General features: G+C 57.0%; 1 protein-coding gene across 1 annotated transcript in view; it reads left to right on the top strand.

Moving 5' to 3' along the window:
• Dnah14 (dynein axonemal heavy chain 14) overlaps nucleotides 1-25068 on the top strand; it is a 170970-nt gene that overhangs the window by 139991 nt on the left and 5911 nt on the right. Inside the window, 17 exon segments of the mRNA XM_070023147.1 lie at nucleotides 84-314; nucleotides 546-667; nucleotides 1254-1498; nucleotides 2624-3042; nucleotides 3119-3314; nucleotides 4352-4567; nucleotides 5137-5219; nucleotides 6903-7059; nucleotides 9763-9863; nucleotides 9865-9974; nucleotides 12161-12263; nucleotides 13785-14012; nucleotides 14603-14785; nucleotides 16920-17119; nucleotides 18360-18523; nucleotides 18887-19083; nucleotides 21345-21457. Coding sequence (XP_069879248.1) covers nucleotides 84-314; nucleotides 546-667; nucleotides 1254-1498; nucleotides 2624-3042; nucleotides 3119-3314; nucleotides 4352-4567; nucleotides 5137-5219; nucleotides 6903-7059; nucleotides 9763-9863; nucleotides 9865-9974; nucleotides 12161-12263; nucleotides 13785-14012; nucleotides 14603-14785; nucleotides 16920-17119; nucleotides 18360-18523; nucleotides 18887-19083; nucleotides 21345-21457 — 3068 coding nt within the window.

Here is a 25068-nt window from a genome sequence, read left to right as displayed (position 1 = left end):
GTGGGGGGGGGTGTGCTCCGGGTGGGGGGGGTGTGCTCCGGGTGGGGGGGTGTGAGCACTCAGGCGTGCCCCGTGTGCTCCAGGTCCGCCTGTGGCACAGCCAGGGGCTGCCCCTGGGGCAGCACGCGGCCGAGAACGCCGTCCTGATCCTGCACAGCCTGCGCTGGCCGCTGCTGATGGACCCGCACCGGCAGGCCGGCGCCTGGATCCGCGCGCTGGAGGGCGAGCGCCTGCAGACGCTCTCGGCGCTGGACAGCACGCACATGCGCAATCTGCAGCACGCCATTAGCACGGGCGGCAGCGTGCTCCTGCAGGTACGGCCGCGCATGCGCATGCGCATGCTCACACATGCGCACACACGCTCTCCCGGCTGGACAGTGAGCACGTGCGGCAGCGTGCTCCTGCAGGTACGGTCGCGCCTGCGCGTGTGCATGCTCACACATGCGCACACGCGCGCACCTGCGCAAGCTGCAGCGTGCCACGAGCACGGGCCGCACGCATGCTCACATTCACTGGCACGCTCACACACGCGCCCCACATTCCAGGACGTGCAGGAGGCGATGTCGGTCGGCCTGAAGGCCGTGCTGAAGAAGGACGTGTACCAGAGGAGGGGGCAGGACTTCATCCGCGTGGACGGCTCTGACATCGAGTACAACATGAAGTTCAAGTGCGCTCCCGGCCGCGCCGACGGGAGGGGTGGCGAGGAGGGGACAGGCAGGGCGGCTCAGTGGGCGGGACACAGTGATGGGCGGCAGGGCAGTGGTGGGTGGGGTTGGGTGTGAGGGGAGATGGCGGTGGGCGGGGCCGGTGGTGGACCCGGGCAGGAGGGGCCAGTGGTGGGCGGGGCCGGCGGTTGGGCGGGGCCGGCGGTGGGCGGGGGCAGGAGGGGCTGGCGGTGGGCGGGGCCGGTGGTGGGCGGGGCAGGAGGGGCCGGCGGTGGGCGGGGGCAGGAGGGGCTGGCGGTGGGCGGGGCCGGCGGTGGGCGGGGGCAGGAGGGGCTGGCGGTGGGCGGGGCCGGTGGTGGGCGGGGCAGGAGGGGCCGGCGGTGGGCGGGGGCAGGAGGGGCTGGCGGTGGGCGGGGCCGGTGGTGGGCGGGGCAGGAGGGGCCGGCGGTGGGCGGGGCCTGCGGTGGGCGGGGCCGGCCCGGTTCTCCCTGCTGGGCGGGCCGCCGCGCATGGCCCTCCCTGCGTGGGTCTGGTTCCTGCACGCGTTTCCCTCCCCTATCTCCCCCCTCTTCCCCCCGCCCCCCGCAGGCTGTACCTCTCCACCGACAAGGAGAACCCGCACTTCCTGCCGGCCGTGGGGAACCTGGTGACGCTGGTGAACTTCTCGCTGACATTCCTCAGCCTGCAGGACCAGCTCCTGTCGGCCGTGGTGAGCCGCAAGGGCCCGCGGCTGGAGGAGCGGCGCGGCCGGCTGCTGGAGAGCGTGGCGGCCGACAGCGCGGCGCTGGAGGAGCTGGAGAAGCGCACGCTGCAGCTGCTGCGCGAGGCCCAGGGTGCGCCATGGAGGGCAGGGGGAGGGGGAGGGGAGGAAGGGGAGGGGAAGAGCGGGAGGGGAGGGGAGGAGGGGGGAGGGGAGGAAGGGGAGGGGAAGAGCGGGAGGGGGAGGGGAGGAGGAGGGGGGAGGGGAGGAGGGAGGGGGAGGCCGCGCTGGAGGCCCCGGTCCATCCCACCGCCCTGAGAGCCACTGACCCCTGACTCACTCTCATCCGCCTCCCTGTCCCCTCCAGAAAGTTCTACTTCTCTGTAAGGACACCTGCCGGCCGTCCACTGTGGGGTCCCCTAGATCAAAGCGTCCGCCTGCCATCCCAGATGCTCAGGAGGCTGAGACTGGAGGATCGCAGTTCAAAGCCAGCCCGGGCAGGAAAGGCAGTGAGACTCTGATCTCCGGTGAACCAGGCAGCCGGAAGTGGCTGTGGCCTGAGCGGTAGAGCGCTGGCCTTGAGCTGAGGAGCTGAGGACAGCGCCCAGGCCCACGACCAACCACAACAAAAAAAGAACATAAAACAAAAGGCAGGGCATACCACGTGACACATGAACTGATGGTGGGCTAGCTGTTTCTAGAATTATTTTTTTTTTTTGTGGGTCCTGGGGCTGAACTCTGGGCCTGGGAGCAGTCCCTCAGCTCTTCAGCTCAAGGCAAGCGCTCTACCACCTGAGCCTTGGCACCACTTCTGGTTTTCTAGAATTTTTATTGTAATGTTTGTAATGGATCATATTTTACACACACACATATTCACATACATGGTCACAGTGTATTTGTTAGGATGAAATAGTTACTATGATCCCGTAATAAAATAGAAACCTCAAACTCCAAAGTAATATCAAGAAGAGAGGGTGAGTGCTGAGACCAGTTTCAGCCGGCATCAGTGGCTGGCAAATGGAAGGTGAGCGGCTCAGGAGGCTAGATTCACAGCTCAGAGCCAACCACGAGATTATCATCTCCAATTAACCAGAAAAAAACCAGGATTGAGCCATGGCTCAAGGGCAGAGTGCTAGCCTTGAACAAGAGACGCTCAGGGACAGTGCCTAAGACCCAACGACAACAAGCCCACAGTAAAAAAAAAAAACACCATGTTCCAGCCGCCGCTCGGTTAACATTATACTTTTTATGTGTTTAGGGTGCATATTAGATAATGAAGAGATTGTAGATACTTTAAAAAAGTGTAAAATGACATCAAACGAAATTTCAAAACGCATCAAAGCAACGGAAAAGGCGGAGAGTGAACTCCAAGCAGCCCGGGAGCAGTATCTGCCCATTGCCACTCGGGGAACCCTGCTCTACTTCCTGGTAGCCGACCTCGCCCGGCTCAACTACATGTACCAGTTCTCCCTGTCCTGGTTTCGGGAGGTGTTTGTTTCTTCGGTAACTTCCAAAAGCGAAGAACAAGAAATTGACGTGAAACAGGAGACAGTGCCTCCAGATCAAGTTCATGGGATCACAAGTCTAACAACACTACCTGACCTGGAACATAGGAACAGTAACATATACACGCATATTAAAAACACAATGGATGTGTTGACAAGAAATGTGTTTAAGGTGAGCTTTTGATTAGTGACTGTGAATTCTGAGGTATGTTTATTTGGGCTGATCTGACAGCTGTGTGCTCCCACAGGTTGTTTCTTCCACTTTATTTAATCAACATAAACTCTGCTTCTCCTTCTCACTGTGTACTACGATCATGAAAAATAATGCTGATGGAAATTGGATGAGTGATCTTGGGTCTCTGCCAGAGGAGGAATGGAACATCTTTTTATACTCTGGCATATTGATAGATATTAAAAGTATATTGCCCACACCTGGAACTGACAGTAAGTAAAAGTAATTTCTCTGGATGTGGCCAAACTGTGACCCTCAGTCACTCTTCTGCGGTTGACTGAAGTAAACACACGTAGATGTGGCTGCCCAGCACAGTGCGTGCATATGTACCATCATTGTAACCCCTGCGCATGTGTGTGTGTACACGCTCATGCACCGCTTCTGAGGTTTGAACTCTGGGCCTGGGAACTGTCCCTAGCTAGCACTCTTCCACTTGAGCCACAGATCCAGTGTCAAGTCAGAAGATCCTCAGAACATTAAGAATAGAACTATTTTGCTGAGCACCAGTGGCTCACCCCTGTTATCGTAGCTTCTCAAGAGGCTGAGACCTGAGGATCACAGTTCAAAGTCAGCCAGGACAGGAAAGTCCCTGAAATGCTCATCTCCAATTAACTACCCAAAAGCCAGAAATGCAGCCATGGCTCAAGTGGTAGAGAGAACACTAGCCTTGAGCAAAAAGGGTCAGGGACAGTGCCCAGGCCTTGAGTTCAAGCCCCAGGACCAGCACTAAAAAAGAAAAGAACAAATAGAACTACTCTATGATCCAGCAAATACACTCCAAATATATATCCAAAAAGTTAAAAGCAGTTCAGTGAATTGATATGTAAAAATGTAACACAGACACACCTTGGAAGAGTGTCCAGCCTGACAGAGGAAGCCTCAGCACGGGTGAACCTTGTAGAACAGATTTGAAATGAGCTCAGGTAGGCGGCCACTGCGGAAGCTGAGCACTGCTCACCAAGTTCTTGGAGAAGTGGGGAAACAGGGTGCATTGTGTAACGGGTGGAGGGGTTTGTATTTGCAGACAAGGGTCTGCATTCACAGGGGTGTGAATGTGGCTCCACCCCTGGACTGTGTGCTCTTAGTAGTCCAGATAAACTTTTTGTGCATCTTACCACAATAACCTGAGTAAGTTTTGTGTAAACTGTTTCTCTGCTGTGCAATAAGTAACTCGATTGTTACTCTGATGAGTGAGTGACAGCTAAAGGACTTGGCTCTTGTCACATGACCATGTTTCTTTTCCTGTTAGATGTGTTTGAGACCTGCAAAACCCAACATCTTCAGTGGCTGACCCCCTCCAGATGGAAGCAGTGCCAGTATGTCAGCCATCACCTGGGGGCGTTCGCGCCCCTCTGCAGGTCCCTCTTGTCGGACGCCCCGCAGTGGGAAGCCTTCAGGAAGAGCAGGACGGTGTACTCGCTGCTTAGCATGCCTTTCTCCTCAAAGGATGGCTCATCCCAGGAAAGTAAGAAGAGCTACTGGCGCTCACGCCTGTAATCCCAGCTATGCAGGAGGCTGAAATCTGAGGCTCACAAAGCCAGCATGGCAGGAGTCTGTGAGACTTCAACCAAAAGGCTGAAGTAGAGGGTGGCCCAAGTGGGAGAAAGCTAGCCTTGAGCAAAACGGCTCCTGAGTGCAAGCCCCAAGACAGGCACGCACCAAAAAAGTCTTGGGCTTTCCTCTGTCCTAAGTGTGTGTCTGTGTACACGGGTTGGCAGCTGAGAAATAATTCCGGGTCTTACATTTTAACATTAAGGGGAGGAATACAGCCATGCTCCACGCACAGCCACTGCTGAGATGGCGTCCCAGGAACTCTGCCCACGCCTGGGAAGGTGCTCAGGCAGGAAGCCGAGTTCGATCCTCAGCACACATACCCAGAAAAGGCCGCAAGTGGCGCTGTGGCTCAAGTGGCAGAGCGCTCGCCTTGAGCGCGAGAAGCTCAAGGAGAGTGCCCAGGCCGGAGTTCAAGCCCCACGACCGGAAAACACACGCGGGCTGCTCTAACCGGTCCTCCCCGCCTGCCTGCGTCCACAGAGCCGCTGGGTGACCACGAGCAGCCGCGGGAGCCCTCCCGCTTCCCCTGGGAGGAGCTGACGCCCTTCCAAAGACTCATCCTGGTGAGGGGGACGCGCGCGCGGGGGGGGGGGGGGGGGGGAGGAGGGGGGGACGCGCACGCGGGGGGGGACGCGCACGCGGGGGGGGGGGACGCGCACGCGGGGGGGGGGACTGGGGGGACGCGCACGCGGGGGGGGGAGGAGGGGGGGACGCGCACGCGGGGGGGGGGGACGCGCACGCGGGGGGGGGGACGCGCACGCGGGGGGGGGACTGGGGGGGACGCGCACGCGGGGGGGGGAGGAGGGGGGGGGACGCGCACGCGGGGGGGACGCGCACGCGGGGGGGGACGCGCACGCGGGGGGGGACGCGCACGCGGGGGGGACGCGCACGCGGGGGGGGACGCGCACGCGGGGGGGGACGCGCACGCGGGGGGGGGACGCGGCGCTCGCCCCGCCCCGAGGAGGGGACCCGCCCCCGCCCTGCCCGCACTTATGCAGGGGCCCGGCCAACCCAGGCCTCGAACCCCGCCACCCACCCGCCCGGACCTCGGGCCCCGCCACCCACCCGGGCCTCGGAACCCGCCACCCACCCGGGCCTCGGAACCGGCCACCCACCCGGGCCTCGGGCCTCGGGCCCCGCCACCCACCCGGGCCTCGGGCCTCGGGACCCGCCACCCACCCGGGCCTCGGGCCTCGGGACCCGCCACCCACCCGGGCCTCGGGCCTCGGGCCTCGCCACCCACCCGGGCCTCAGGCCTCGGGACCCGCCACCCACCTGGGCCTCGGGCCTCGCCACCCACTCGGGCCTCGGGCCTCGGGACCGGCCACCCACCCGGGCCTCGGCCCGGTGCAGCCAGCAGAGGGAAAAGCAGGAGGGAAAGTCTTCTTGTGCTGAATCAAGGAGCACGGCCGGGTGCCGCCCCCCCTCTGCGGCCGCACACGGCCTCCCCCCCCTGCGGGCCCAGCCTCCCCCCCCCTGCGGGCCCCAGCCTCCCCCCCCCTCTGCGGCCGCACACGGCCTCCCCCCCCCCTGCGGGCCCCAGCCTCCCCCCCCCTCTGCGGGCCCCCAGCCTCCCCCCCCCTCTGCGGGCCCCCAGCCTCCCCCCCCCCCTCTGCGGCCGCACACGGCCTCCCCCCCCCTGCGGGCCCCAGCCTCCCCCCCCTGCGGGCCCCAGCCTCCCCTCCCCTCTGCGGGCTGCACACTGCCTCCCCTCCCCTCTGCGAGCCCCAGCCTCCCCTCCCCTCTGCGGGCTGCACACTGCCCTCCCCTCCCCTCTGCGAGCCCCAGCCTCCCCTCCCCTCTGCGAGCCCCAGCCTCCCCTCCCCTCTGCGAGCCCCAGCCTCCCTCCCCTCTGCGGGCTGCACACTGCCTCCCCTCCCCTCTGCGGGCTGCACACTGCCTCCCCTCCCCTCTGCGGCCGCACACTGCCTCCCCCTCCCCTCTGCGGCCGCACACTGCCTCCCCTCCCCTCTGCGGGCCGCACACTGCCTCCCCTCCCCTCTGCGGCCGCACACTGCCTCCCCTCCCCTCTGCGGGCTGCACACGGCCTCCCCCCCACTCTGCGGGGCCGCACACGGCCTCCCCTCCACTCTGCAGGCCCCAGCCTCCCCCCCTCTGTGGGCCGCACACGGCCTCCCCCCCTCTGCGGGCCCAGCCTCCCCTCCCCGGGCCCCGGCGCCCGGGTCCTCCCTCCATAGAGCCTCCCGGGTGGTGGCAGTTACCTCATTTGCTCTTTTTCCTTTTAGATAAAGATTCTTAGGCCAGAACACTTGAAGAATTCAGTGAGAAGCTTCATAAGTGACCACATGGGACATGAATATATCCCCAGAACCACAGTGAGTCTGAAGGAATCCTACGACGACTCCACGTCCCGGAGCCCGCTGCTCCTGATCCACCCCTCTGGTGAGGCGGGCGCGCTGGCTCTCCCGAGGGGCGCGCAGTGTGTCCGGGTGCGCGTGGGTTCGCTTCCCCACCGAGGTGCGCGTGGGGTTCGCTCTCACCGAGGTGCGCGTGGGTTTGCTCCCACCGAGGTGCGCGTGGGTTCCCTCCCACCGAGGTGCGCGTGGGTTTGCTCCCACCGAGGTGTGCGTGGGTTTGCTCCCACCGAGGTGCGCATGGGTTCCCTCCCCAACCGAGGTGCGCATGGGTTTGCTCCCACCGAGGTGTGCATGGGTTTGCTCCCACCGAGGTATGCGCGTGGGTTTGCTCCCACCGAGGTGCGCATGGGTTCCCTCCCACCGAGGTGCGCGTGGGTTCCCCTCCCACCGAGGTGCGCGCGTGGGGTTTGCTCCCACCGAGGTGTGCATGGGTTTTGCTCCCACCGAGGTGTGCGTGGGTTTGCTCCCACCGAGGTGCGCGTGGGTTTGCTCCCACCGAGGTGCGCGTGGGTTCCCCTCCCACCGAGGTGCGCGTGGGGTTTGCTCCCACCGAGGTGTGCATGGGTTTGCTCCCACCGAGGTGTGCGCGTGGGTTTGCTCCCACCGAGGTGTGCGTGGGTTTGCTCCCACCGAGGTGTGCGTGGGTTCGCTCCCACCGAGGTTGTGCGTGGGTTTGCTCCCACCGAGGTGTGCGCATGGGTTTGCTCCCACCGAGGTGTGCGTGGGTTCCCTCCCACCGAGGGTGTGCGTGGGTTTGCTCCCCACCGAGGTGCGCGTGGGTTCCCTCCCACCGAGGTGCGCGTGGGTTTGCTCCCACCGAGGTGTGCGTGGGGTTTTGCTCCCACCGAGGTGTGCGCATGGGTTTGCTCCCACCGAGGTGTGCGTGGGTTCCCTCCCACCGAGGTGCGCGTGGGTTTGCTCCCACCGAGGTGTGCGGTGGGTTCCCCTCCCACCGAGGTGCGCGTGGGTTCCCTCCCACCGAGGTGTGCGCAAGGGCTGCTCTCCGGTGGGCACGGTGGTCGCCAGAGGGGTGTGCCTGGGGTGTTTTTGCTTTGGTGCTGTGAGGCCTATGCAGAGTGCTGGCCCAGAGCAGCTGGGGAAGGCCAGCCCCGGGCCTAGCACACACACAGAGCAGAGCAGACTTGGTATTTTTACGGACTGGGCCTCCAGGCACCCTCTCACGCTCCAGAGAACAGAATGGAAGGAAGACGTGGGGCACTGCTCCTCCAGGGAGACAGTAGGTCTGCCCAACGTGTTGATAACAGCTGCACTGCCGGGGCCTGGCCACAGGCCTGGAGCCCCGCGACTGAGGAGGAAGGACAGACAGGCATGGAGCAGACAGCGCCCCCAGCACCCCCTGCCTGCCCTCCCCTCCCCGCAGGAGCAGAAAACCCAGGTCACGGCAAGGAGGGGGCAAAGACAAAACACCAAGTCTGGGCTCTAATTTCAAAACCCTGTAGCCTCAGTGCTCTGACTGTGTCCTCCCCCTCCTCCCCCTCCCCCTCCTCCCCCTCCCCCTCCCCCTCCTCCTCCCCCCTCCTCTTCTCCCTCCTCCTCCTCCTCCCCCTCCTCTCCCTCCTCCTCCCCCTCCTCCTCCCCCCTCCTCTTCTCCCTCCTCCTCCCCCTCCTCTCCCTCCTCCTCCCCCTCCTCTCCCTCCTCCTCCTCCTCCCCCTCCTCCTCCTCCTCCCCCTCCTCCTCTCCCTCTTCCTCCTCCTCCCCCCTCCTCCTCCCCCTCCTCCTCTCCCTCCTCCCCCTTCTCCCCCTCCTCCTCCTCTTCCTCTTCTCCCTCCTCTTCCTCCTCCTCTTCCTCCCCCTCTTCCTCCTCCCCTCCTCCTCCCCCTCCTCCTCCTCCTCCCCTCCTCCTCCTCCTCTTCCTCCTCCTCCTCTTCCTCCTCTCCTTCCTCTTCCTCCTCCTCTTTCTCCTCACCCTCCTCCTCTCCCTCCTCCTCCTCCTCTTCCTCTTCTTCCCTCTTCCTCCTGTTCCCTCCTCCTCATCATCTTCCTCCTCCCCCTCCTCCCCCTCCTCCTCTCCCTCCTCCTCCTCCTCTCCCTCCTCCTCCTCCTCCTCCTCTTCCTTCTCTTCCTCTTCCCTCCTCCCCCTCCTCCCCCTCCTCTCCCTCATCTCCCTCCTCCTCCTCCTCTCTTCTTCCTCCTCCTCCTCCTCTTCCTCCTCTTCCTCCTCTCCCTCCTCTTCTTCTTCCTTCTCTTCCTCCCCCTTCCCCCCTCCTTCCCCTCCTCTTCCTCTCCCTCCTCCTCTCCCTCCTCTTCCTCTTCCTCCTCCCCCCTCCTCCTCCTCTCCCCCCTCCTCTTTCTTCTCTTCCTCCTCCCCCACCCCACTCTCACCCCTGCACCAAAGTGCTGCCGGTTTTTGAAGAGGAGATGAAATGAGCTCAGTAGTTGTGGGGTTTGAGGGTTTGAAGATTTGGTTTGTTTGGTGTGTGTGTGTGTGTGTGTGTGTGTGCGCGCGTGCATGCGTGCACATGCACACCTGCCAATCCTGGGGCTTGAACACAGCATCTGGACACTATCCCTGAGCTTTTTGCTCAAGGCTAGCCCTCTACCATATGAGCCATGGCTTTTTGGTGGTTAATTGGAGATAAGTCTCACAGACTTTTTTAGTGCCTGGGCTGACTTCAAACCGCAGTCCTCCGATCTCAGCCTTCTGAGTAGACTGGACTGCAGGCGTGAGCCATGTGCCGGGTTACACGCCTGTCCCCCTCTGCACAGGGACAGACCCGGCTGGCATGCTCCTGAGGTTTGCGCTGGAGTTGAAAGGAACCACGAGCCACGTGACCATGATTTCCTTGGGCCGAGGCCAGGCCGCCAAGGGCAGAAGATCTCATCTCCAAGGCGCTGGGCAAGAAGCAGCAGTGGGTCTTCCTGCAGAACTGCCACCTGGCCGCCTCCTTCATGCCCAGACTCTGCGCGGTAGTGCAATCGTAAGACCCCGTGGTTCACTGTCAGGGATCAGATGGTCAGAGCTACCAACAGAGGTAGAAGCGGCTGTAGACACTGTGCCAGACAGAGACAGATGGTGCAGGCAGAGGGAGTCTGAGCCAGAAAGCAGGCTGAGACAGGGCAGTCCTTGCTCAGGACTCCCGTGGTGTGCGTGCCTGCTGTGCTCTGTGCTCTCTGGGCCTGTGCGCTCCGCTCAGATGCAGGGGGTAGGCCTGTCACAGAGCGAGGCACATTCCACACGGTTCTGGTCCACCGCACGCGTGCGCGTTCCATGGGACTCTGGGTGGCACACGTGCTGTGTCTGCCGGCCTTCCCTGGAGGACTCGTGGTCACTCCACCACCTCGCCCAGGGAGAGGCAAGCAGGCTTCTCCTGGTTTGAATGCGGGCTGCTGTGACTGCATGAAACTGGGGGGTCTGTCTCCTGCCCCCCAGCCAGCGGTCTGTCTAGTTTTATGGGCACTGTTGTAGAATAAGCGTGTCTACATGATGGTCTCTCACTGCTGTGTGTGTGCATGAGCATGTGTGTGTGTGCGCGTGCGTGTGTGTGCATGAGCATGTGTGCATGTATGTGTGTGCGTGAGCATGTGTCTGCGTGTATGTGCGTGCGTGCGTGCGTGTGTGCGTGCACGTGTGCGCTGTGTGCGCGAGTGTGTACGTGCGTGCGTGTGCGTGTGCATGCATGTGTGTATGCGTGCATGTGGATGGGTGCATGCGCGTGTTGCAGGTCTGAGGTTTGACCTCAGGACCTTGCGTTTGCTAGAGCGCCTTCTGCCTTCGGAGCCCTGTATCCAGCCCAGGAGCTCTGAGGCTGCCAGGGGGGGGCTGTGGTTCAGTACCCAAGATGACACTCACAGCAGCACACCCCACTCTAGATGAGAGGAGAAAGAAGAAAGGATGAGGGAGGGAGAAAAGAGGGGAAGGAAGCAATTAGGAAAATCTTCAGAACATTATATGTGAAAACTTAATGGAGCCAGACTATGATGAGCAGGAATTTGTTTCCTTATTCATCACGTCTTTAGCATGTTGAAGGCTACCATTCTAGGAACCTAAGTGGGAGAGAGAAGCGTGAAGAAATAGCTCTCAAGTTTACAAGTTAAAGAAACATATTCATAATAAATTGCTAGAGGAAACAAACAAAGCTAGGGATCGATTGCGTCTTATTTTAGACACGAGAGGAGTGGTCACAGGTTTGTTTCATTTTTATTTAGCGGCATTCTGGGGTTTTGTGGTCTTTTCTTGCTTCTCTTATTTTGCTTTGTACATTTTTAAAGAACAATTTCAGACTTGATGAAAACCTGCAGGGTCAGTAGGGCCTCACCCTCCCCTCTGACTTCCAGAACTTTCTGCCACATGCACATGTTTTAAACTGTCACCCCACAGTTTATGCATTCCTCGACTTTCAAATGAAGTACAATTATTGTTGTATTGGTTTCTTTTTTTTTCCTTTTTTATTTTTTGGGGTCCCGTTGTGGGGCCTGAACTCTGGGCCTGGCCGCTGTCCCTCAGCTCTTCAGCTCAAGGCTAGCGCTCTACCACTTGAGCCACAGTGCCACTTCCGGCTTTTTTCTTTTTGCTTATGTGGTGCTGAGGAATTGAATCCAGGGCCTCATGCATGCAAGGCAAGTGCTCTACCACTGAGCCACCTTCCCAGCCCTGAAATGGTGTTTTTCTAACTCTACCATTGCTCCTAAATTTACTTGAAGGAGCTCAGTGGTAACCAGCAAGCCTAGCGTGCGGGAGAGGCAGACTCAGTCCTTCTGCTAGAACTATTCATTTATCTACTTAGGAAAGTATGGACTTGCTAATTCTACTTCATTCAATGGATTTGGCCCATAATAAGAAAGAACAAAATGAAGATTTGTGGTTAGCTCAAGTGCTGGAGCACCTATCTAGCAAGCATGGGGCCCTGAGTTCAAAACTTTTGCCAGTAGATTAAAAAAAAAAAAAGGGAAAAGAGTGGACAAAATGAAGAGTGCTACTTGTCAAATTTGGGACAATTAAATGCAAAAATAAAGGAGGGAGAGTGGGAGTTGATGAATTTTATGCAAATTCTTGTACAACATGGAAGCTCTGTGGTATTTCTAAGGTCACTTCAAATACTGAAGTGCTGGGACTCTTAAGTACACGTTGTTTAGAATATTTATATTAAAATACTTTGTTTTGCAGATTTAATAGGCCAGAGGTGTCAGTAGACCCTGACTTTAGGCTGTGGTTAAGCTCAAAGTCAGTCAGTACATTCCCAGTTTCTATTCTTCGAAAAAGTGTGAAGGTAAGAACAAAGTCAAGCGTGTTCGGAAGAGGGTGCTGGTTCTCAGGCTGAGCTGGGCCCAGGCCCAGGCGAGGCTCGCAAGGTGCTGACACAGTCCACAGAACTCACGGCGTAGCTCCTGCCCAGAGCAAGTAGGGATGCTAAGGGTCCAGGGGCTAGAAACCAAAATGCGCCTTCATGTGTTTTTGAGCCGGTCTCCCTGTACGTCCTAGGCTGGGCTGGGGCTGGAGATTTCATTCACCCTTCCACCTCCTCCTCTAGCATGTGCACGCTGGCTGCACGCAGCCTGTCCGTGGCCACTCTACGGTCCGTGGGACTCTGAGTGAGGACCCGGCTAGCTCTGGGCAGGGTCCGTCGGGCAGGCAGGAGACGTGGCGCTTCCCACACGCACATGCCTCACGGGGGAGGGCAGGTGTCTGTCCCGGATGCGCGGGGGGGGGGGGGGGGGGGGGAGGGGGAGGGGGAGCGCTGGGCGCCTGGGCTGCCGTGCCGCTGCGCTCTGTGGATGTTTGTCCTCTGTCTGCTGGACATTTTGTAATAAAGTCCAGCTATCTGCTGACACGGCAGGTGCGCGAGAACCCCGCGCTCTGGGCGCGGCCGGGGCTCTCCTGCCGCACAGCCCCAAGAGTCACAGGCCACGCCGAGCCACAGAGACTGTCCCAAAACACACACACACGTGAAGTTATTTAAAAATAGGAAAAGAAGGGCTCTAGACACCTCTCCTCATTCCCAAAGCAAACATCTTCCCCATGGCACACACCACAGTCCTCCATCCTGTCCAAACCCCCCCCACACACACACGTGGGGAGCGGTATGAGCGTGTGCAGGTCACGCACACATGCACAGCCATATGCCTTATGGCCGTCTTGTGTATACAGCCACACAATGGTATGAGCCAGGTATAGCAAGAATACATACCACAGGTGTTTTGACTTAGAAGGAATATGGAAGCAGTTACATTCTGGCTTTGTGTACTGAGCAACGTATCAGACCCTTCCCAGTTTTGGGCTGACAGCCACACTGTGACTTCCATCCTCCTCCCCCCACACCCTCAGCACTGTCGCACACATGCCCAGGGCTGAGGGTTTTACTGGCTAGGTTACGGGCATGAGCCACCAGCACCCAGCTTCACACAGGCACTTTTCTTTTTTTTTTTTTTTTTTTTTTTGCCGGTCATGGGGCCTGAACTCTGGGCCTGGGCGCTGTCCCTCAGCTCTTCAGCTCAAGGCTAGCGCTCTACCACTGGAGCCTCAGCACAACTTCCGGCTTTTTCTGTTTATGTGGTGCTGAGGAATCGAACCCAGGGCCTCATGCTTGCAAGGCATGCACTCTACCGCTGAGCTACCTTCCCAGCCCACACAGGCACTTTTCACCGCAGTGCAAACTATGAGTTGGAACAATACAGAGCGTCCAGGACGGTCCTTTTGTAGACAAGGTTTTGATTGGTTGATGAACCCTGAAGGTCTCAGCGGTGTTGATGGACGTGTCTCCGGTGACCTGCGCCCCCATCTTCACTCCCAGATCGCTATGGAGCCTCCCCAGGGACTGAAGAGCCACTTACTCCAGATGTTCGGGAGCGGTGGAAGTGGAGAGGTGACGGAAGAAACACTTGAAAACCCTGAGTGTGGACCAGCGTGGAAAACACTTCTCTTTAGCCTGTGCTTTTTCAATGCTGTGATTAAAGAAAGGAGCAACTATGGAACACTGGGGTGGAATATCCCCTATAAATTCAGCTCCTCGGACTTTGAGGTGAGCGTGACTCTATAGAGAAGCAGCCAGGGCCCCCAGCGGAGGGGGGGGCCCCGGAGGGCGGCGGCTGAGCTCACAGCCCTGCAGCCAGCCTTCGCGGTCAGGGCGGCGGACACAGCGGTCCATTTCAGCAGTGTGCTGTAGCCAAGTGGATTTATTCTAGCAGTGTATCCGTGGCTCACTCCTAGAAATCCACAATCCTGCTTTAGACAGTCATCTCAACAGGTGTGGGGAAGGCATTTCTTATGACTTTTTGAAGCCATTTTGAATAAAACAGCAAGGAGAGGGGGGGTGAGCACGGCGGGCAGGCAGAGCTGGTGAAGGGAAAGGAAGGCAGGAGCGGAGGGGGGACAGCTGTCCCACCAGCCTCCCGCTGGCTGGGTTGGGGTGCGGGTCGGGGCTAGGCCGGGGGCCAGGCCGGCCCTGCCTGCGAACGGAGCACCACGTTTTGTTTTGAAGAGGTCATGTAAGTAGCTCAGTGTTCAACACAGCAAAAATGACTGGAAAGCTGTGTCGCGCTTTGCCTGTGGGAGGGGTCCAGGGTCAGGGGGGCTGATGTCAGCGTGCTGACGCGCGGACCCTTTCTGAAGGTGTCGGTGAAGGTGCTGGGCAAGGCCCTGAGCAAGCAGGCCGCCGTGCCCTGGCAGGCCCTGCGCTACATGGTCGGAGAGGTGACCTACGGCGGCCGGGTGTCGGACGTTTGGGACAGCCGGTGCCTACACACGCTGCTGTACAGGTTCTGGAACCCTGATGTGCTCAAGGCTGGCCATGAGGTAGGAAGAGAGGCGTCTCCCGACAGTGCTCAGTTGCCTGCAGCTGGGCATTGTGACGCTATGTGAAAGATGTGTTTAAATAAACGCTAGTGTTTGTGAACTTTTAGGACAGGGCCACAAAGGTAATTTGCCACAAGTAATCCAGGAGGCAGAGATACTCTGATCATCTCATTTTACAGGGGAGAAAACTGTGTCTCAGAAATGAAGATACTAAGCAAGGTAACATAAAATCTGGGCTTGGCTAATCCTGACACCAGAATTATATAAACTCTTCCAGCTCTTAGGGTTCTATTTCTTGCCCACTAAGCATGAATTATAGCCAGGCATGGTGGCTAGTCCTAGCTACTCTGAAGGCTGAGATCAAAAGGATTGTCATTCTAGGCTAAGTCAGGCAAATGCTTGTGAGATCCAATCTCAACCAATAAAAACCTGGATGTGCATCTTAGCTGTGTGGAAGACGACACAAGATTGCTGGCCAAGCGGAGAGCAAGAGCCGGTGCGATCTGCGCAGAGGGGCTGGAGGCATGGCTCAGGTGGTAGAGCAGCAACCCAGCGAGCACTAGGTCATGAATGAAAACCCCAGGACTGGAAAGAAAGAAGAAAGAAAGGAAGAAAAGAGGGAGGGAGGGAGGGGGAAGAAAGAGAGAAAGCAAGAGAGAAAGAAAGGGTGAGAGAAGAGATGTGGATTATAAAGTTTATGTGATACTGAGAAAGACTTTAAACTATTGCAATTAAATGTAACCGTAACTCTGACTTCAAAGATATTGAAAACATTGGGAAAATGAAAAGTTTTGATAAATTAAGCAAAAAATGGGATTATTTCAGCTCATGATCAAAAGCATGACTCTATGTTTTGGAATCCCTCCTTTCCACGTTAATTTTTTTTTAAGATAATCCCCCTATTCCTCTATTAAATACCATCTTAAGCAGGGCTGGAAATAAAGGCAGTGATAATAAAAATAAAAGGACATGACCGGCATACAGGCATGGCTCAGGGGTGAGCCGCTCACCTGGCACGCATGGAACCCTGATCAAATCCTAGTGTCACCCCAAAAACAACTGTTTTTGAGCTCTTAGCCACGCACAAGTGGTTCACACCTATAATCTTAGCTACTCAGAGGATGAGATCTACAGGATCATGATCCAAAGTAGAAAAGTCAGTGAAGGTTTATCTCCAAAGCAACCAGCAAAGGTTGGACTGGAGGCATGGCTCAAGTAGAAGAGCAGCACCAGCAGGTGAAGGGCTCTGAGCTCAAGCCTGGGGCCAGCAAAGGTCCATGCCCTATGAGAACTAGAATATAAAAGGCAAGGCCTGGGAAGGTGGCTCAGTGGTAGAACGCTTGCCTAGCTAGCACACATAAAGCCCTGGGTTCGATTCCTTAACACCACATACACAGAACAAGCTGGAAGTGGCTCTGTGGCTCAAGTGGTAGAGAGCTCACCTTGAGTAAAGGAAGTTTAGAGACAGCGCCCAGGCCCTGAATTCAAGGCCCAGGACTGGCCAAAAAAAAACAAAAAAGGGCAGTAGGGAACAGAGGCAAGCGGTGTGGATCCTGGTGCACACGGGCGAGAGCGCTCAGCACGAGGCTGATGAGCAGCAACGCTGTGCCCCTCCCCTCCCCCACACCCTGGGCCTCTGGGCCCCTCCCCTCCCCCACACCCTGGGCCTCTGGGCCCCTCCCCTCCCCCACACCCTGGGCCTCTGGGCCCCTCCCCTCCCCCACACCCTGGGCCTCTGGGCCTCCTCCCCTCCCCCACACCCTGGGCCTGTGATGACCTGTCTGTGGTGGCCCAGTGCATCATGGGGGAGGAAGGAGAGGGGGAGGGGGGCTGTCACAGAAGCTGGGAGCAGACTGAGGACCTCTCCCATCTCCCCGGCCTCTGCAGGGACACACTGGGACAGGCAGGGACCAAGGCTCGACCTCCCCAGATGCCCCTAGATACACTTCCATCCCAACCCTGACACCGGGACCCTCACTTTCCTCCCACAGTTTTCCCAAAGTAAAATGGCTAGTTCCAACTGTGGCATCCATTGTCAGTGAAGTGCTTGCCCGGCCCCCTGGCATTTAAGTCGGGCCCGCCTGTGGTCTCCGCGTTGTGTGAGCAGAAGCTAACCAAGTGCCTCGACTTTCAGCCGTACCCACCAGTGCCTGGCTCCGGAAGCTTCCAGGACTATGTGCAGCTTGTCCGGGCCCTGCCTGAGGAGGACAGCCCCGAGGTGCTGGCCATCCACCCGGAGGCTACCAGGAGCTGCAGGGAGGCGGAGGCCCAGCGGCTGGTGGACAGCCTGATGGCCCTGCGGCCCAGGGCCGTCCCCCTCACGCTCATAGTCAGGTGAGAACAGGCCACCAGTGCCACGCAGGGGCAGGGCGGCCGCGCGCACACCGCGCCTTTCCACAGGAACCGAGGCGAGGCGCACACTGCTCCCGCCCCAGACGCCTCTCCTGTGCTCAGAATCTGTTTCACAAGGAGCTCTTAGTCTTTAGAAATCCCTGTTTCTGTTAGGTTTTTTTTTTTTGTTTTTTTTTTAATTTTTTTATTGTAAAGATTCTATACAGAGGGTTACAGTTACATGAGTGAGGTAAAGAGTACACTTCCACTTCCTCTTGAACATTGTTACCCCCTCCATTGTTTTCCTCCTACCGTCCCCTCCCTCCCTCCCTTCCCCAAGGTTCTTTTTTTTTTTTTTTTGATTGTGATTAAGTGATTACTTAATTTCCGGAAATTCACAGTATTGTGGAATAATGATGCTCGTTTAAAGTCACAAGTTCATTCTAACTTTCCTGGAGCAAATTGTCTATCACAGTCTGTAATATATAACGGTGTTCATATGTTATATACCATACACGTGATCAGCAGCATGGGGATATTTAGTAGTGGTTCAACCAGATGAGTGGGAGTTCTTTGTTTCTTAAGTCCTGTTAGTTTTGTCATATCACCTAACATTTTGGATTTATCATCCGCTTATCAGGGAGACCATGTATCTGTTAGGTTTTTAAAAAGAGGTAGCCAAGTAAGAACTGCACCACGCACGTGGTATTCAGGTAAGGGGTTAGGTTTATTCAGTAGACCTGCTGGGACCAGGCAAGGTTGGCACTCCACGCAGCTGGCAAAAGAAAAAGGGCGGTCAGGCCGCGGTTTAGGCCTTATATAGGGTAGGGGGTGGGGAAGGGTGTGTCCAGGTAAAGGGAAGTGGGATCAGGTGGGAGAAAGGTGTGGCCACATCAGGTTAAGATGTGACCTCAGCGGATGCGGATGTGACCTCTTCCAGGTGTCCCAGTTGCCTAGGTAACGCAGGTACTGGGCGAGGTCTGTTTGCCGTCCAGGAATGGACTTTACAGTTTCCTTCTCTCTCCATGTCACCAGACAGCATTCTTGTGTGTGTGTGTGTGTGCGTGCGTGCATGTGTGTGCGTGTGCGCATGTATGCGTGCGTGTTTGTGTGTGCGTGTGCGCATGTGTTTGTGTGTGTGTACATGTGTGTTCGCGTGTGTGTGTGCGCGCCTGTGTGTGCATACGCGCGCATGTGTGTGCGCGCACACACGGCACTCAGGAGGCCCCACTTCTCCCTGCAGTCCTGGGCAGAGCAATGAGGACCTGGTGCTGGAAATCGTGGCCAACTTGCTGGCCCAGCTGCCGCTGGGAGTGGAGGCGGAGGTCCCCCAGGAGTCCAAGCCCACCACCCTGAGAGGCCTCCTGGCCAGCTCCATCTGGCAGAAGCTCTACACCAGCATTCAAGGTGGGCCAGTGCAGGGCCGGGCGTGCTCGGGCTGCCGGGTGACATCAGTGTGAAGCAGGTGTCCCTGTCACAGGCCGACGCGGGCTGGGCATCGCCAGGCCTCGGGGGCCGCTGGCCGGGCTTTGGGCTGCATCCAGCCCTTCATATCTTGTGCAAGCTAAAGCGGTGTTTGAATTTTTAATGGTTTAATGGGCCGTGGGCGCCAGGCCCGCAGCGGCCGGTTCCCAGGCTGTGAGCACGTGCACCCCCGCCAGGAGAGCAGGCAGGGGCCTCCGACAATACGGCATCCGCCATCTGAGACCCGGGAACCCCCTCCCCCCCCGGCGGTCAGAGCCTTGCCGACAAGCCCCGTTCTGTCCCCAGGCCATGACCCCCTCATCCACTGCGCCCTGATAACCTTCCTAAACCAAGAAATACAAAGGTTTGACAAGTTGCTGCTGGTGGTACACCAGTCACTGAAGGACATCCAGCTTGCGGTGAAGGGAGAGCAGGTGCTGACGCAGGACATGGAGGAGACCTACGACTGCTTGATCAGCATGAAAGTGCCCACCCTGTGGCAGGTAGGACGGCCAGGCTGACGCACACGCCATCCACGGGAGCTGCCACCCAGATCTGTGAAGGCCACCTCTGAGAGCAGTGTGGGGATTCCATTCATGCATGAGGTGTCAGGCGGGGCAGAAGGGGTCAAAGGGCAGAGGGCGGATGCCTGCAGGCCATCGGGTAGCGGTGAGACTATCTTATTTTTTGGGGGGGGGGGGTCCGTTCATGGGGCCTGCACTCTGGGCCTGGGCACTGTCTCTCAGCTCTTCAGCTCAAGGCTAGCGCTCTACCACTTGAGCCACAGTGCCACTTCCGGCTTTTTTCTTTTTGCTTATGTGGTGCTGAGGAATCGAATCCAGGGCCTCAGGCATGCAAGGCAAGCGCTCTACCACTGAGCCACCTTCCCAGCCCCGAGACTATCTATTTTTTAAGGATTATAAAAATATACATGTTGGCGCCAGGCACTGGTGGTTCACGCCTGTAATCCTAGCTACTCAGGAGGCTGAGATCTGAGGATCTCAGTTCAAAGCCAACCCAGGTAGGAAAGTCCTTGAGACTCTTATCTCCAATAAACCACCAGAAAACCAGAAGTGGCGCTGTGGTTCAAGCAGTAGAGTGCTTGCCTTGAGCTGAAGAGCTAAGGGACAGCGCCCAGGCCCAGAGTTCAAGCCCCACAATCCACAAAATATCACACACACACACACACACACACACACACACACACACACACACACACACACACACACACACACACACACACACACACACACACACACACACACACACATATACACACATGTTTGGCTGGGAAGGCGGCTCAGTGGTAGAGTGCTTGCCTAGCGTGCATGAAGCCCTGGGGTCAACTCCTCAGCACCACATAAGAAAACAGCCAGAAGTCGTGCTGTAACTCAAGTGGTAGAGTGCTAACTTTGAACAAAAGAAGCTCAGGGACAGTGCCCAGGCCCCGAGTTCAAGCCCCAGGACTGGCACATATATGTATATATACATACATACATGAGGCATCCATTTCTTTATAAAAGCATGTGTGTTTTAGATTCAAGAAACACAAGTAGAAGGTTTAGAAGGAAAGTACGTTGTGTTGGTGTCTGTGAGGGAGGCGATGAGCCAGGAGCCCGTGGTGGAAGGGGACACTTTCCTCCGCTGTTAGGTTTTTAAAAAGAGGTAGCCGAGTAAGAACAGCACCAGCACGCACGTGGTATTCAGATAAGGGGTAGGTTTATTCAGTAGACCTGCTTGGACCAGGCAAGGGTGGCACTCCACGTGGCTGGGAAAGGCCTGGGAATGAGAGAGAGCTGGGAAGAGAGGAAAGAGAGAGAAAAGAGCAGAGAGAGGGGTAAGAACAGTAGCACTCACGTGGTATTCAGGTAAGGGGTAGACCTGCTGGGACCAGGCAAGGTTGGCACTCCACGTGGCTGGGAAAGAGAGAGAGCAAGAGAGCAAGAAAAGAGCAGCAAGGGCTAGAAAAGAGCAGAGAGAGAAAAAAGGGAGAGTCTGGGCCTGGGCTAGGCCTTATCTAGGGTATGGGTGGAGAAAGGTGTGGCCACATCAAATTCAGATGTGACCTCAGCGGATGCAGATGTGACCTCTTCCAGGTGTCCCAGTTGCCTAGGTAACGCAGGTACTGGGTGGAGACTTTGCTGCGAGGAGGGTGGAGTCTGCTCGCCATCCAGGAGCGGACCTTACACTCCGCACTTTGTCTTTTACGCTGTCGGTGTGTTTGCCGCCTTACTGGGACTTTTTTCTTTCTTTTTTTTTTTTACTGTATTCAGGTTTTAGAATAAAATTTGAAGCATTGGCATTGACTGTTGAACTAAAAATGTTTAACTATTTTAGGATTAGTAAACACAGGGAAGAGCCGGGGAGAGGCTCGGCTTAGCAGAGCCGGAGAGAAATGCAGGGCTCAGAGCTGTCCAGGGCGGGGCCGCGGACAGGGCGGTGGGGGCCGGCGGGCGGCGGCTCGGCTGTGGACAGGCCTGTTCCGGAAGCCCAGGGCCTCCCCACCCCGCCTTGGTGTGTGGAAGATGACTGGTGGACGGGGAGGAGAGGGACCCCGGAGAGGCCAGACAGGGAGGCAGGAGGGAGCAGGCCAGCCGCCCCTTCCGCGCTGAGGACACTGACTCTGCCAGCCCTCCTCCCTGGCAAGGAAGGGCCAGCCGCCCCTTCCGCGCTGAGGACACTGACTCTGCCAGCCCTCCTCCCTGGCAGGGGAGCGCTTAGCAGCGTTTGCAGACGCCCCCCTCCCGACCCTGTCTCCTTCTAGAAGCATGCTTACAAATCCTGCCGGCCACTGAGCTCCTGGGTCAGCGACCTCATGGAGAGACTGCGCTTCTTCAACACCTGGGCCAAGATGGCCTCCTCCGCCATCTACCGCAGGTATGAGGAGCCCGCCCGCCCGCCCGCCCACCTGCCCTTCCCCCCTCCCACTCCCTCCCTCCCTCCTTCCTTCCTTCCTTTCTTCCTGTCTCTTTCTGTCCCGTTTCTCCCTCCCTCCCTCCCTCCCTCCCCTCTCCCTCTGTGTACTGCCCTGAGCTGATGTGTGGGCAGGTTGATGGCTGGGTTCTTGCTCTTTCTTCCCTGCAGGGCTGAGCCCGGCACAGTGACGGGAGCACAGCCCTTTCTCCACTGTGCTCAGGAGACTAGCTGGAGGGTGTGACATAACATAGAAGGAACTCCTAATCAGTAACCAGAGTGCTCAGGTCTTGCCGGGGGTCAGGACAGAGCCGTGCACACGTAGCTCTGGGTGTGAGACACACCTGCTCTAGACCAGACCCGGTGCACGGGCACCGAGCTCTGCACCCGGGGCCGCCATCCACCCCTTGGGCCATTCTCCAGGTGACACGCTGTGGACACGCGTCCAGCCGAGTCAGGGCAGGGGAGGGGAGGGGCTGGAGAGGGCCTGACCTCCTAAGGAGCCACGGGTCTACCCAGCCTCCACCTGCGCCCCCACCCGATCTGTGCACCCTCACCTGTGTCACCTGTGTGTCCTCACCTGTGTCACCTGTGTGTCCTCACCTGTGTCACCTGTGCACCCTCACCTGTGTCACCTGTGCACCCTCACCTGTGTCCTCACCTGTGTACTCTCACCTGTGTCACCTGTGTGTCCTCACCTGTGATGTTGGGTCTTCATCTGTCCCACAAAAGACGGACGGGGTCCAAGGAAAGGTAAGTGCGGCGCTCGCCCGTTCCCTAGCCTCCCTCAGCCCAGGAGACAATCAGACACAGCAGGGAGCCAAATCCAGCAGGTAGAAAAACTCATTTATTAACAGAGAGCAGCCCCTTTTAAAGATAAAAAGGGTGGGTGGTATGGTAAGTGAGGAAGAGGAAGCAATCACTGTCAAGGTCACACCCTATCATTCACCTGAGCCTTCACGGGCTGGTTAGGTACTGATCAGAAGATCAATTGGGGTCTGCCCACTCAACCCCCTCCCAGCGCCATCTTTGCTGCCCATGTGCTCCACAGATTCCCCCCTTTTTTTTTTTTTGTTTTAATGGCAGACCCACCTAGCACAGTAATAAACATCAGTCCCACCACAGTTAGAAATGTCGGAAGCAGTTCAATTAATTCCTGGGCACCTGGTGTCTTTTAAGTAAGCCAGTTCCTTGTACGTGCCTTTAAGCTAGCACAGGAGTCAAGATGACCTTTGAGCTTTACTGTCAGCTCCCAATTGCTCCCAACATCATCTCCCCCCATCTTTGCTTAAAGAAGCGAACCCGCCTGTCTTAGGTTGGGTGGATCGCCTTGTCTGCCTTACCTGTCATCGGGAACTTCTTCAGAGCGAAGCTGAAGGCCCTGTCTTAGGTTGGTCAGACTGATACCCCCTCTTACCCGTCTCTGGCTGCGATTCCTCTCAGGGGGGAAATTCATTCATTTGGAGCTTGACAACTGGCTGGCTAAGCTCATAAGAGTATTACAGTGCACGTATAATGCAAGGAAGGCATAGAAAAACCATCAGCAAAAGCATTCCCAGGCCAGGAAATGTCACTAGTCCTTTAACCTTAGTGAAGGATGGGATAGCAGTCTTTGCCACTTCAGAGTCCAGAGGTGGGGATTGTTCTAATCCAGCTATTCGCCTGTGGGGTTGGACAAAATCTAAGCTGAAAGCATAACAAAAGGTGGTTGTTTAACAATAAGTATGGATTCAATGCTGCTATACAAGCAATTAGTAAAAGGACAATTAAAGCAGGTAACATTAAAATAATTAACTCCTAAAAAAAATATTAAATAGTCCATAGGGTGGTGACCAAAAATGAAGGTCAGGCCACCAGGTCGAAGGGACAGCTTCTCTTGTGGTGCTCCTGACGATTTCTGCATTGCCAGCGTTGATCACCGCCCAGGTCAGATTCCATAGGGCCGTTCACAGGACCGGGAGAGTCAGGACAGCCAACAGCTGGAGTATCTGCAATTGTTAGAGAACACCAGAGCTTCTCAAGGGCTGGTTGCTCTTGGGGATGGTTAATGATTGTCTTTCTGGCTTTTGTCTTTAAAACACAAGCCTTGGCCATGGCCTTTTTGTTGTTGTTGTTGGTTAGCTTATTCTTGGGCATCCTCCTGTATAGAGGAAATGGGTAAAAACTTACGGTTCCTGGCAGGGATCCAAATAGGAGCGGACTCCCCTATGGGGAAAACTCATCCAAATCCCCTGCCCATAGTAACTAGGGGGTCAGGTCCTCTCCATTGGTGTGTCAGGGGGTCCTTCCACCTGACTTTCACTTGGGGCTTAGGGTTTAGTTGTCCCCAGTGCTTCTGAAATCTGGATTCAGTTGCCTCTTTTGACAAATTTAAAAACAAAGCTAGCTGTACCTGTACATGGGGGCTAACTCCCATTTTTTGTTTTAAGGGCACAAGACTATCTTTAGGGACAGAAACCCATGGCAACAGCCAATTGATTTCCCCTAAAAGACTCTGAAGTTGGGTTAAGGTTAGAGTGGCCGGAATATCCAGCAAAGGCTTAAGGGGGCTGGCCTGAGTCAAGGTAAGGTGGGTCCCGAGCACCTTAAAAGGAGCCACCTTTTGTATTTTATTAAGGGCTATGGTAAAACCCCCCTTTTTTAATATGTCCAGAACCTGGGCCAGAAGGCCCTCCAGGCAGCTTGGGTCTCGGTGCCCCAGAATTATATGGTCCATGTAGGCATAGGCAAGGGAGGTATCTGAACCCAGCACAGGCTCTAACAGTGTAGCCAAGTATTGTTGGCAGAAGGCCGGGCTATTGGCCATACCCTGTGGCAGCACTGTCCATTCAAACCTCCGATCAGGCTGGGAAAAATTTAAGAGAAGGTATAGAGAAAGCAAACTTCTCGCAGTCATCTGGATGCAGAGGGATAGAGAAAAAACAATCTTCAATATCAATCACAACCAAGGTATATTCTGAAGGTATAGCAGGAGTCCAGGGCATGCCTCTTAGGGGCGTTCCTAGAAGGGCGGATATGCCCGAGGCTTATCTGCTCCTCCACCAGAAGGTGGAGGGCTTCAAGTTTAGGTTTGGTCAATGGCCACTGCTCCACCCAGATTGGGCTTCCCGGCTTCCACCTAATGGGAGGTACCCGGGGGGGCAGTGGCCTTTAGGATTGGGGGTGCACCCGAGCGGGCCCCCTATGTTCTTCTCTGTAATTATGAAAGTTAAAAAAATCCCTTTCCTTAACTCCCTCTCCATCCTGTTTAAGCCTTTGTGCTTCTTGCCCATCCAGGATATCATCATAGGATGCTCGATGGTCTGCAGTGACCAGGCATCCATTTGTCTTAGCATATCTTGCCCTAGTAAATTGGCTGTGAGGTTCTTTGCCACTAAAGGGCGTATCTTTCCCTGTTCTCCATCTGGGCTAGTCCATGTCATAAGGGCAACCGTTTCTTTGGTCTGGGAGTTGTCCCCTACCCCCAATATCGGGGGCCCAGGTGCAAGCTTCCAGTCCAAGGGCACTTCCTCCTCCCTGAGTATGGTTCGGTCTGCCCCAGTGTCAATTAAGCAGTGAAACCTCTTTCCGCCTAT

Source organism: Dipodomys merriami, unplaced genomic scaffold (assembly GCF_024711535.1).
Source record: "Dipodomys merriami isolate MVZ:Mamm:240054 unplaced genomic scaffold, mDipMer1.0.p SCAF_158, whole genome shotgun sequence".
In the NCBI taxonomy this organism is placed as follows: Eukaryota; Metazoa; Chordata; class Mammalia; order Rodentia; family Heteromyidae; genus Dipodomys; species Dipodomys merriami.
The sequence above is the reverse complement of the archived record's forward strand: the minus strand, read 5'-3'. Positions and strand labels throughout refer to the sequence as shown.